The sequence below is a fragment of the Geotrypetes seraphini genome, chromosome 11 (genome assembly GCF_902459505.1).
Source record: "Geotrypetes seraphini chromosome 11, aGeoSer1.1, whole genome shotgun sequence".
NCBI lineage: Eukaryota > Metazoa > Chordata > Amphibia > Gymnophiona > Dermophiidae > Geotrypetes > Geotrypetes seraphini.
In genome coordinates, this window is record NC_047094.1 from 11,570,281 (window position 1) to 11,583,183 (window position 12,903).

Sequence of the window (12,903 nt, forward strand, 5' to 3'; positions counted from 1 at the left end):
GCAGTCCAAGTCTTTCCTCACTTTACCAAGTCAATCTTCCTGCCCCATTCACTAACAACATATCAAAATGATTGAGGTTTTTATAAAATTCACCCCCAAAATTTCCCACCCCCCCAAATAATATGATCATCAGAAAGAATGAGGTAACAATAAATGTTACATCTCCCTAGCTCTGTGTCGTAAAAAGTCTTTGTTCTTCACCTTTACAAAATATTTCTTTTAATAAATTTTCTTGTAAAACATCCCAAAGTCCAAGATTTTTTATGCAAAGGAGATGAAATAAAGATGAAGGCGAGAAACATCAGAACTTAAATTGGATCGGGACCATGGGAGCATAATCAGAGCAGCGCTGGAGTCCTTGGGGACGATTAAGTTAAGTTCACCCGTTGTTTATTTTTATTTTAAGAGTTCATTGCAGTGAAAGTTGGTGTCATATTTATTAAAGTGGTGTGAAGAACGGGTAGGATGGTGGGAGGAGAAACAAATGATCAAATAAGTTTGAGACCGGTGAAGTGGGTACCGAAATAGCTGTGTGCTCTAGGAGGCCTCATGATCCCGATCCAATTTAAGTTCTGATGTTTCTCGCCTTCATCTTTATTTCATGTCCTTTGCATACAAAATCTTGGACTTTGGGATGTATTACAAGAAAATGTATTTAAAGAAATATTTTGTAAAGGGTGAAGATCAAAGACTTTTTACGACACAGAGCCAGGGAAGTTTTAGGACCTATTTTGAAGAAGATATCATTCGCTAACAGCATTTTATAAGAAAAAACCCACATATTACATTTCAAAGCATTTAATGCATGCACTCACTTGTATGTTAAAATGTTTTATACTTTTCTAAAGTATTTTCTTTGGATTTGCTGGTTTTACATAGCCTCCATCTATTCCACCTTGTTCATACTGCTTGCTTTGTTAACTATCAGACAAAAAGAAATCACAAATACAAGGATAAATTTAAAAACAAGCAGAAGCTATTTTGCTTTTAGAGTATCTTCTAACCCTAATTAGTAACTTTTATCAAATGCACAAGGAAGTGCATTTTCTGGAAATTGAGACCTGCAGAAGAAAGATGGTCTGGTAAATGGTTTGCTACAAGCTCCACAGTCATGAGCTTCCCCACAGAAGGTGTCGGCTATCCCCAAAAAATGCATGTTGAGGTCTAACAGTGTTTCTGGCTTTTTTCAGACCTCAGGGATGCTGCCTAATAGCTACATCTATGGTGCCCTTATTAAGGTTGCTGTTAAACAGCTGGATTATGATTACCTCAAGGCAATCTTGAAAGACATGAAAATAAACATGGTCCCTCCCAATGAAATCATCATCCGTCAACTGGAGTTTGCAGCCCAGTACCCTCCTACTTTTGACAGGGTAAGTATTTGAAAAAGAATGAGGGAAAGGTGGGTGTAGTATTGTTTTGCCAGTTGGAACACATTTCTTGAGGTGCATGGTTGAGTGAAGGGAGTGGCTTTTATGGACTACACGTAACCAAGGCGTGGTTTTCTATGCTAAAGAATGGCTGAGTCAAGGAGGTTTGTCATTTATGCAATACACACTTTTTTTTACTTTGGGGTTTTGCTTTTTGTTTTTGCAAGTCTAATAAATAGAAATGAAACAGATAAAATGATCCCTTTTTTATTAACATAGTAAAAGACCTGAATGGTCCATCCAGCCTGCAAAACAGTCACGCTCATTATCTATTCATGAATAAATTGTCTTTCTTTGGCATTTCTGGGACATAAACTGTCCTTGTTCCAACTAAGTCTACTCCAGCTTATCTAAACCATCCTGTTATTTGTAGGACATAGACTTTAAAAAGTCTGCCTGACCCGCTCATGTTCCAAATTACTGTCATTTCCATTGAAGCCCTTTCTAACTCATCCTAAACCAACTGCCCTATAAGGGACAGAGATCGTGCAAATCGACCCAGTCCCAGCCTGGGTTTTTCACAGCTGAAGTTGCTATTAGAGAATGACCCGAATGACAAAATCAAAGATTCATCAATTTCCTTGAATGGTCAAGTCTTTCCTATTACAGATTCCATAAAAATTCTGGGAGTGACTCTGGACCGCTACCTTACCCTTGAAGCTCACACCGACTCACTGGTCAGGCTTCTCAACATTGTGGAAACTAAGAACCATTAGAAAGTACTTCGATGCTATCTCATTCTGCTTACTGGTCCAGTCCTCCATTCTGAGCTTACTCGACTACTGCAACATCATTTATTTGGGGTCTTTCAAAAAAACAATTCAAAGACTCCGAATCATCCAGAACTTGGCAATCCGACTGATCTTTGGGTTAAAAAAATGGGAACACATAACTCCTTATTCCCAAAAACTCCACTGGCTGCCCCTTGGAGCTAGAGTGCTGTTCAAATTTGCCTGTCTCTGTTTCAGATCCATTCTTGGTTCGGCCCCCATGTACTTGGTTCCCCATTTTAACTTAGATTGTTCATCCAGACCCACACATAGAGTCCATCTGTTTAACCATCCAACACTAAAGACCTGCCGTTACAAAAGATTCCTGAACAAAACACTTGCTTTCCAAGCAGGTCAACTGAACGATTGGCTGAGTAATATTATCACACACTCCTCATTCTACCTAAATTTCAGAAAATTAGTGAAAACAAACTTGTTTAACCGATTTGTAACCTAAGACCTCTTAAGCCTTATCTCTCCAACACAAATCAAATTGTTCCCCAATTTCTCTTATACCTCCTGCATCCTGCCCACCTGTTTGTTGATGACTTTACATTGTACCCATATTCGATGATTGTCCAGCTCTTCTTTATTGTAAACCGCCTCGAACTACTACGGCTTTGACGGTATATAAGAATAAAATTATTACTATTATTAGTGCAGGGATGGGATAAAAATCAGCTCATCTTCCACAGGAACAAGAGCAAGGCCTTTTACTGCCCTGTGGGAGTGGTAAAAGGTCTTGCTGCCCCAGTAAAAAAAACATTTGCACTCGGGCAGTGGCGTAATGAGAGTGAGTGGCACCCCTCCCCCACCCACTTCCCTATACCTTTTAACTTCTCGAGCATGAGCCCTTTGACGTCGCTTCCTAGGTGCGGGTCCCGGAAGTGACATCAGAGTGTCGATACTGACTTGGGCAGCAACCTCACACCAGGGAAATACAAATATACAGGGTAGGCAAGGAGGCGCACATGGCAAGGAGAGGAACGGGGTTGGGGGGGTTGCTGCACCCTTAGCAAGATGGCACCTGGAGCGGACTTCCCCCTCCCCCCCCTTTACTACCCAAATGCATCCAGTTCAGTATGCCTTCCTCCCCAACTCCCTTCTCGGCCCATGCCTATTTTACCTTTAGTAGATTAAGTCACTATGGAGAATCCAGTGGTGGATTGATGCTGGTGTCGGAGGATCTCCTGTGGCTTGCCTCTCTCCCTCTCTCTTCGGTGGACTTGCACTCTTGCAGCTGCGTTGTTGGATACATCCAAGGGAAACTGGACTTCACTTCAGGAGTCTGCTGTCGGTGGCGTCTGGCCTTGCCTGTCCGGTGACTGGTGTCATGGTGTTCTTCATTGGCGTGGTTCCTGGTCCTGCTTCTTTGGTGGCAGCCAGTTGACCTGGTTCTGCAGACTGAACTTACTATCAAGCAGCCTGAGACTTTTCTATCTCTTAAATATGTTTTATTTTATTTTTTATTTTTTACCTTCTTTCATTATTTCTATTTCTTTGATTTTTGATCTTAGAAATGTATTACTGTATTTTTTGCTTCATAAGACGCACTTTTTTCCACCCAAAATTGGGTGGAAATTTTGGTGCGTTTTATGAAGAGAAGGTAACTTTTTTTTAAAACACCCCCACCCATCTTGTTTACCTTATCAAAATGTCCCACTTGGGAGTACACGGGCTGACTGCTGCCCGCCTGCCTGCCACCCGGGCCAGAGGAGGAGGAATCGGCGGAGGATAGGCAGGCTTCAGCATGGCAGGAATGCAGTTTCCGGCATGGTAGGAAGGATGAAGGTCAAAGGCTGGAAGGCAGTGAGGGGGAGGAGGCACGAACTCAGCACATGGTAGATAGGGAGAACAAAAGACAAAGGCTGGAAGGCAGTGAGGTGGCACAAACTCGGGACATGGGAGGGAGATAGGTTGAAGAACAAAGGCTAGCAGGCAGTGAGTGGGAGGGGGCACAAACTTGGGACATAGGAGGGAGGGAATAGAAAGGGACAATTATTGGGCCTGAGTGAAGGAAGAAAGAAGGAGACTCATGAAATCACCAACAACAAAGGTAGGAAAAATGATTTTATTTTCAATTTAGTGATCAAATTGTGTCAGTTTGGAGAATTTATATCTGCTGTGTGTAGTGTGTGTATATGAAAAATGAAAGGAACAGCCTGGCAGGGAAGGGGAGACAGGGTGCAGAGTCTGGCAGGGAGTGAGGGGGGCTGGGTGCAGAGCCTGGTATATATTAGTACACAATTTGGTTCAGAATGTTTTTTTAGGGTTTTTTCTGGTTTTCCTACTCTAAATCTAGGGTGCGTCTTATGGAGCAAAAAATACGGTATATTCTTTAGCACTCTCCAGACCAGTAGAGGTTAACTTTACGATTGGGTATATATCTAATCATGACCAGCAGGTGGAGACTGAAAACAAAACTTTGGGACAGTATATCCTAGCCCCTCCTCTCTATTTCCCTCAGTCTTCTTTCAGTCTCCAGCAGGTGTTGAGTGATCTGTACCCATCTCCCTTGGTAGGGCTGTTGGAATTTGTTTAGAGGTTTATTGTCCCTGTTTTTAGCCGGACGGAGCTTGGACGGACTCTGTTTGGGGGTTCGTCCGACCTCGGGGGTGTCAAACCCGGCGGGTCACGAGCGGGGTCCCTCCCCCCACTTCCTCCACCTCCCCATATTTTTTTAGAGGAGCCTCAGCAGTAAGCCTTGCCCCCTAAATCAAGCAAGGCATATTGCTTCGAGAGCCTGTGGAGTCTGTTCTGTAAAAAAAAAAAAAAAAAAAAAATCCTGAGGTAGTGCTGGTCTGGAGGGTTGTATCCCTTTAAGAAAACTGTATTTTACTGTATTTTTTCAACTAACCGGCACTTTTTTACAGCTAGGTCGCGTATGGAGCAATGAGCACTTCTAAAGGGAAAAAGTGCTCATTGTGCTCCAGACGCGAGGCACTCGCGGCCGGCCTGTGCAAGCGGTGTTCAGGCCGGTGCGGTGGAGGAGCTCCGTCGGCAGCGGCTGCAGGCGCCCAGAGCTCCCCGCCGATGGTGCCTCGCGAGTCGGCAGGGAACGGTGGAGAAGCCCGGTCTTCTCCGTCCGCCCACGGAGGGATTCCCCGAGCCGCCGACGGTCGGGTTTTAGAGGATTCCCTCTCAGCTGATATTTTGACAGCTGATGCCGGCTTGCCTGTTTTAGCGGCTGAGACTTTTCAGGTCTCTCAGCCGCTGCAGGCTATGGAGGGAGCTGTTTTGGCGGGAAAGACGCCATCTTCTCTGTCTGGCCCCTCCATTTTGTCTTCCACCTCAGGTGACCTTCCCCCTGTTTTGGCTAAGCAGGGGCAGGTTTCTGCTGGGTCCCCTGCTGTGGCAGGGAGTCCCTTGGGACCCTCGGGGGGTTTTTCCCCTGATTTTTTCTTTTCATTATGCAAAGCCTATTTTCAGGCAGCTGGGGGTCCCGGTTGCGCCCAGGGGGTCTCGGGGGGTGGGGTTTCCTCCGCGCTCCCTGCGGCTTTGCCTCTCTCGTCTGACGTGACGTCCCCTCCGCCGCCTCTCTTGTCCAAGCGTCCGCGGGTGTCGTGGGACGAGGATTTGTGGTCGGAGGAACGTGTCGGTCTGGAGGAGGACCTGGACCCTTCTGAGGAATTCCAGGACCCTCTGGAGGGGACGGAAGCTGGCGGCGGGTTGTCGGGTTTCCCGTTCTCCAGTGACGAGGCGTCCGTGGTGCGCCTTTTTCAGAGAGATGAGCTGCCTGACCTTATTCAACAGGTTTCTTCGGCTTTGCGTTTTGAGGACGCGCCGCCGGAGACTCCGCGTGTGGGGGACCCTCTGTTACGAGGGATCCGTTCCGTTTCCCGCTCTTTTCCTATGCATCAGGATATTCGGGATATTATTCTTGAGCAGTGGAAAACGCCGGAGACGCCGTTTCGGCTGGCGCGCAGCATGGCTCGCCTGTATCCCATTCCTGAAGGGGATCGGGCTACGTTAGCTTCGCCAGTCGTGGATGCGGTGGTCTCAGCTATTTCCAAGCGGCATACCGTGCCTGTTGAGGGCGGTTCTGCCTTGCGGGACTCTGAGGAGCGCAAATTGGAGACCATCCTTAAGCAAAATTTCCAAGTCTCTGCCTTTGGGGTCCAGGCGGCTATTTGTGGGGGACTGGTCGCTCGCGCCGTGTTTCGGTGGGCGGAGCGGGTCTTGGATCGAGAGTCTGACGACTGGTCTCTGGTGGATCAGGAGGTAGCGAAGATTGAGATGGCTGCCTCATTCCTCTCGGATGCTCTGTATGACTTGGTGCGGATCTCGGCTAAGTCCATGGCTTTTGGCGTGGCCGCAAGGCGTGTGTTGTGGCTGCGCGCTTGGGCGGCGGATGCTGCGTCCAAAGCTAAGCTTACTAAATTTCCCTTTCGGGGGTCGTTTTTATTTGGAGAGGACTTGGATAAGTTGATTCAGACTCTGTCGGACTCGAAAGTTCCCCGTTTGCCGGAGGACCGTGCCCGCCCGGTGTCTCGGGGTGGTGCGGCCCGGGGGCGTTTGCGGGAATTTCGCAAGTTTCGCCCTGGGCGTGGGGCTGCTTCTTTCCAGTCTCCGGGGTTTTCCCGGGGTAGGTTCTTCCAGCGCATGCAGCCCTTTCGGGGGGCCCGTCGGGGGGCAGGGAATCCCTCCGCCGGTTCCCCCGCTTCCCGTCCTGCACAATGACGCCTTGCCGGCGCCCCCCTTGGTTCCGGTGGGGGCCCGGCTGCGCGTCTTTTTTCCCAAATGGGCCGAGATCACGTCCGATCAGTGGGTCCTGGAGGTGGTGCGGGACGGTTATGCCCTGGAGTTCGCCCGCTCTCTGCCGGATTTTTTCCTCGCTTCTCCGTGTCAGACTCCTGGGAAGACGCTGGCGTTTCGCCAGACCCTTCAGCGCTTGCTAGATCTCAGGGCAGTAGTTCCAGTGCCCCCCCCGGAGTGGGGCACGGGCAGGTACTCCATTTACTTTGTGGTGCCCAAGAAGGAGGGGACTTTTCGGCCCATCCTCGATTTGAAAGGGGTCAACAGGGCTCTCAAGGTTCCCTCTTTCCGTATGGAAACGCTGCGGTCGGTCATTCTGGCGGTTCAGCCGGGGGAGTTTCTCACTTCTCTCGATCTGACGGAGGCCTACTTGCATGTTCCTATTCGGACCTCTCATCAGCGTTTCCTGCGCTTTGCGATCTTGGGTCGGCACTATCAGTTCTGTGCGCTTCCCTTTGGGCTGGCCACGGCTCCCCGGACGTTCACCAAGGTGATGGTGGTCGTCGCGGCAGCCTTGCGGTCGGAGGGCATCCTGGTACACCCCTACCTGGACGACTGGTTAATTCGGGCCAAGTCGTTGCAGGAAAGCTCCCGGGTTACGGCTCGGGTGGTGGAGTTTCTCCGGTCGCTGGGCTGGGTGGTCAACCTTTCCAAGAGTCGGTTGGTTCCGGCTCAGCGTCTGGAGTACCTCGGGGTGCTGTTCGACACCTCCTTGGGGAAGGTCTTCCTCCCAGAGGCCCGGGTGAGCAAATTGCAGTCTCAGATTCGCCTGCTTTTGGCGTCCCGGTGTCCTCGGGCGCGAGATTTCCTCCAGGTCCTGGGGTCGATGGCGGCGTCCCTGGACGTGGTGAGGTGGGCGCGGGCCCACATGCGTCCTCTCCAGTATGCTCTGCTCCGGAGGTGGTCTCCCCAGAGGCACGGGATGGATGTTCCGGTTCCCCTGCGAGGCTTGGCGCGCTGCAGTCTGCGTTGGTGGCTCCGGACCCCTCACCTAGTTCAGGGGGTGGGTCTGGATCTTCCGCAGTGGACGGTGCTCCTTACGGATGCGAGTCTCCTGGGTTGGGGGGCCCAGTGTCTGGGTCACTCAGCTCAGGGAACCTGGTCCACGGAGGAGGCCTCCTGGTCGATCAACGTGTTGGAGACCAGGGCGGTCCGGCTAGCGCTGTTGGCTTTCCACTCCCTTTTGTTGGGCAAGTCGGTCAGAGTCCTGTCGGACAATGCCACGGCGGTGGCTTATGTCAATCGTCAGGGGGGCACCAAGAGCACTCTGGTGGCGCAGGAGGCGGCTCGGCTCATGGTTTGGGCGGAGTCGCATCTTCTGGACCTCTCGGCCTCTCACATTGCCGGGGTAGAAAACGTTCAGGCGGACTTCCTCAGTCGTCACTTCTTGGATCCGGGAGAGTGGTGTCTCGGCGCCGAGGCGTTTCAGTTGCTAGTGCGTGCTTGGGGGCAGCCCCTGATGGATCTGATGGCTACAAGTGGCAACGCCAAAGTACCCCGCTTCTTCAGTCGTCGCAGGGACGGTCTGGCCGAGGGTCTGGATGCTCTGGTCCAACCGTGGCCAACGGAGGGGCTGTTGTATGTGTTCCCTCCGTGGCCATTAGTAGGCAGAGTACTGCTTCGCATTGTTCGCCATCCGGGGCTGGTGGTCTTGGTGGCTCCGGATTGGCCTCGTCGTCCGTGGTATGCGGATCTGGTGAGGCATCTGGTGGCGGATCCTCTTCCTCTGCCTCTCGAGTGCGATCTTCTGACGCAGGGTCCCATTCCCATGTTCGACCCGTCTCCCTTTTGTCTTACGGCTTGGCTCTTGAAAGGGGCCGCCTGAGTAAGAAGGGATATTCCGACAAGGTGATCTCTACACTTTTGGGGTCCCGGAGGCTTTCTACCTCTCGGGCTTATGTACGGGTTTGGCGTCTTTTTGAGGAATGGTGCCGAGCGCGGGGAGTGGTCTCCTTTCGCGCTTCTCTGCCTAACATTCTAGAGTTTTTGCAGGATGGCCTGGATAGGGGCCTGGCCTGGTCTTCTCTTCGGGTTCATCTGGCGGCCCTGTCGGCTTTTCGGGGGCTGGTGACAGGTCAGCGTTTGTCAGCCATTCCTGATGTGATTCGCTTTCTTAGGGCGGCCAAGTTGATCAGGCCTCCCATAAGGCCCTCGATTCCCTCTTGGGATCTCAATCTGGTTCTCTCTGTTCTAGTGCGCCCTCCTTTCGAGCCGTTGGATGGCTGTTCGTTGAAGGACCTTACGCTGAAGTCGGTCTTTTTGGTGGCCATTACTTCCGCTAGACGGGTGTCTGAGCTACAGGCTTTCTCTTGTAGGGCTCCCTTCCTGGAGTTTTCGAAGGAGCGGGTTGTTTTGCGGCCTGTTCCTTCCTTTCTGCCGAAGGTAGTTTCTCCTTTTCATGTCAATCAATCGGTGGTCCTCCCGGTCTTGGGTAGTCGGGAGGGTTCTTCTGAGCAACGACAGCTGCGCAAGTTGGATGTCGGTCGGGTCCTCCATGCTTATGTGCAGCGGACCCGGGATTTTCGGAGCTCCGATCATCTCTTTGTGCTTCTGGCGGGTCCTCGTCGGGGGGCTGGCGCTTCTAAGGCTACTATTGCGCGTTGGATCAAGGAGATGATTGCTTCCGCTTATCTTCTGAGTAAGAAGCCGGTTCCGGAGTTTCTCAAGGCTCATTCCACTAGGGGTCAGGCGGCTTCTTGGGCTGAGTCGTCGCTCGTGCCTCCGGTGGATATTTGTAAGGCTGCGGTTTGGTCCTCCTTGCATTCATTTGTTCGGCATTATCGGGTAGATGTTCAGGCGCGTCGGGACGCGGTGTTCGGTGAGCGTGTTCTGGTATCGGCCCTTCGGGGGTCCCGCCCGTGAGAGGGACTGCTTTGGTACGTCCCAATCGTAAAGTTAACCTCTACTGGTCTGGAGAGTGCTAAAGAAGGAGAAATTAGGTTCTTACCTGCTAATTTACTTTCTTTTAGCTTCTCCAGACCAGTAGAGGTCCCCACCCTGTCTGTTGTTGTTGTTGTTGGGGCTGTTGCGCGGGCAGTTTTTGGTTTTTGCTGCGGGTTCTAGTATTTTTCTAGGGCCGGGGAGAATTGAAGAACAGCGGCTGTGGCTCGGCTGGCTTAGCTGGCGAGCTGTGGGGACCTTCTTCCTTCGGGAATTTCTCCTCTGCATTTTCCAACAGCATTTTTGGGTATGTTATTTGTTACTCCTTTCGGAGTATTGTTTTTTCTCTCTGTTGTTTTCCAGTTCTTGGTTCTGCTTGGCTATTCGGCAGACTGAGGGAAATAGAGAGGAGGGGCTAGGATATACTGTCCCAAAGTTTTGTTTTCAGTCTCCACCTGCTGGTCATGATTAGATATATACCCAATCGTAAAGTTAACCTCTACTGGTCTGGAGAAGCTAAAAGAAAGTAAATTAGCAGGTAAGAACCTAATTTCTCCTTTTCTCCTACTTTCAAAGGACTCTGACTATAATTAGCACAATAGTAGACAAAAAGGGGGGATATTAACTTATGTATTTTCATGGAGCTTGCTGGGTTTTTTGTTTTTTTTTAGTACAAAAAGAAAAATGTCTTTTTGGAAAAGATTGATGGTTTCCGAGGCTACTACAACACTTGGTTGAAGAAGATGCCTGCAGAGGAAAGCCAGCACCCCTGGGCCAAATATCGAACCCTTAAGCAGCAGCCCACGCCCAACGAAAGAAAGACCGATGATGAAATACCCTGAGACGACACAAGCATGGCGTCCTGTGCAGTTCTGACCACTGCATGACGCATTTTAATGTGTGCCCAGGTATTAAATTGTATATTATATTGGTCACACAGCGTTCTTTTCTTTTCTAGGAATTATAAATTATCTTACGTCACAATGCAACACTTTTCCACTTACTTCCTATCAATGCTTGTTTTCCCCTAAACAGTGTTCAGCAGCTGCTCCGTAAACAGGCAGCAAACATTTGGATGTATAGGTCAAATCACATTTCAGCAGGGGTTTGCAGGAAACTTGACATAAAAAAGATGGGGATCAACGCGCCGTATGATTTTAGATAGGAGAGGTCTCTGCCTACTTAAGCCACGCTAAGCAGGCTAGCTCTGGATTTTCAGCAGAACTTAACCACACATTATTGCTAAAAATCCAGTGTGCCTACTGCAACACTCACTGGTTAGTGCCAGGGCAGTTCAGGACGGAGCACTATTCAGTGCCACTGCCTCTTTCTTTATTCGATTTCTATACTGTTCTCCCAGGGGAGCTCAAAATGGTTTATGTGAATTTATTCAGGTACTCAAGCATTTTTCCCTGGAGAGCTCACAATGTATCTAATGTACCTGGGGCAATGAGGGGATTAAGTAACTGGGACACAAGGAGCAGCGTGGGTTTGAATCCACAACCCCAGGGCGCTGAGCCTGTAGCTTTAACCACTGCACCACTCTAGAAATCAAAATGTAGCAAAAGTGAGCCAAGTCTAGGACAATCGAGCCATTATGACATCACTGATGAGGTTGGCTCTTATTGATGGAATGAGGCATTATGACATCATAGTACCAACTCTGGTTATCAGAGACTGAAACTTGTCACACTATTTATTAAATTTTCTATACCATTCTCCAAGGGGAGCTCAGAATAGTATGCATGAATTTATTCAGGTACGCAAGCATTTTTCCTTGTCTGTACTGATGGACTCACAATCTGTCTCATGTACGTGGGGCAATAGGGGGGATTAAGTGACTTGCCTAGGGTCACAAGGAGTAGTGTGGATTTGAACCCACAACCTCCAGGGTGCTTAGGCTGTAGCTTTAACCACTGCGCCACACTCTCCCCTACATACCCAACTTAGCATTGAGGACCGCATTTGGTCCACATTGGCCCAGGTACATGATAAATAAATAAATGCATTCCTCTCATTCAGTTAGCTATATAGGTACAGCACTAAATACTGGCCATACCCACATACCTTTTGTGCACCAGTGATAATCTGGATGTGGCCAGAACTGAATTTCCAGGACTAATTTAACCAGCAAGGGGGGTCAGCTTTAAAGAAATGTGATCTTGTGTCTGGTAGCAGGAGCTCTACTGTTTCAGTGTCTGAGCTATGGTAACATGCACAGTTAATAAACAGAGAATGACGTAGGGATAAAGTTTGACCCCCATCTCCACCACAATAGTTCCATTATGTTTGCACTGTTGCAGGGAACAATCTTTGCCCTGTGTCATTTTCTAATTTTGACCCTTATGGTACCCAACTTGTGTTATCACGATTGACTTTAGCTCAGGAGGGCCCTGTCCTAGAGACTAGAAGGGGGTGAGGGAAGATGACCCCTTTAATCAACAGCATAGAGGATGGAGGTCTATATCTAGATATGTAACACACTCACACATATAGAATAAACTAAACTAAACCTTAAGTTTGTATAGTGCATCATTTCCATAAAGATAGACCTCGACACGGTTTACGGGTAATTCAATAAATGAGGGAAGGACAAGAGGATAGCTTGCTTTCCATTTTCAATAGATAGCTTTACGTTTTGGAGAAAAGCCAGGTTTTCAGATGCTTTCGGAATAATTGGAATGAGCCTAGGTTCCACAGCGGGACAGGGAGGTTGTTCCAAAGCTCAGTGAATTTGAAGAAAAGGGATTTCCCTAATTTACCTGCATACATGACGCCTTTTAATGAGAAAGAGAGAAAGAAAGAGAGAGAAAAAAAGAGAGGAAGAGAGAGAGAAAAAAGAGAGGAAGAAAGAGAGAGACAAAAAGAAAGGAAGAGAGAGAGAAAGAGGAAGAGAAACTAAACTAAACCTTAAGTTTGTATAGTGCATCATTTCCATAAAGATAGAGCTCGACACAGTTTACGGGTAATTCAATAAATGAGGGAAGGACAAGAGGATAGCTTGCTTTCCATTTTCAATAGATAGCTTTACGTTTTGGAGAAAAGCCAGGTTTTCAGATGCTTTCGGA

The 12,903-nt window shown here is 48.9% G+C and overlaps 1 protein-coding gene across 1 annotated transcript in view; it reads left to right on the top strand.

The window, feature by feature from the left end:
- The window catches only part of PTCD1 (pentatricopeptide repeat domain 1), a 66,498-nt gene extending 55,728 nt beyond the window's left edge, over positions 1 to 10,770 (top strand). Inside the window, exons 11-12 of the mRNA XM_033963854.1 lie at positions 1,191 to 1,373; positions 10,507 to 10,770. Coding sequence (XP_033819745.1) covers positions 1,191 to 1,373; positions 10,507 to 10,677 — 354 coding nt within the window. The 3' untranslated portion in view covers positions 10,678 to 10,770. The remainder of the gene's footprint in view (positions 1 to 1,190; positions 1,374 to 10,506) is intronic.
- Positions 10,771 to 12,903: the final 2,133 nt, after the last annotated feature.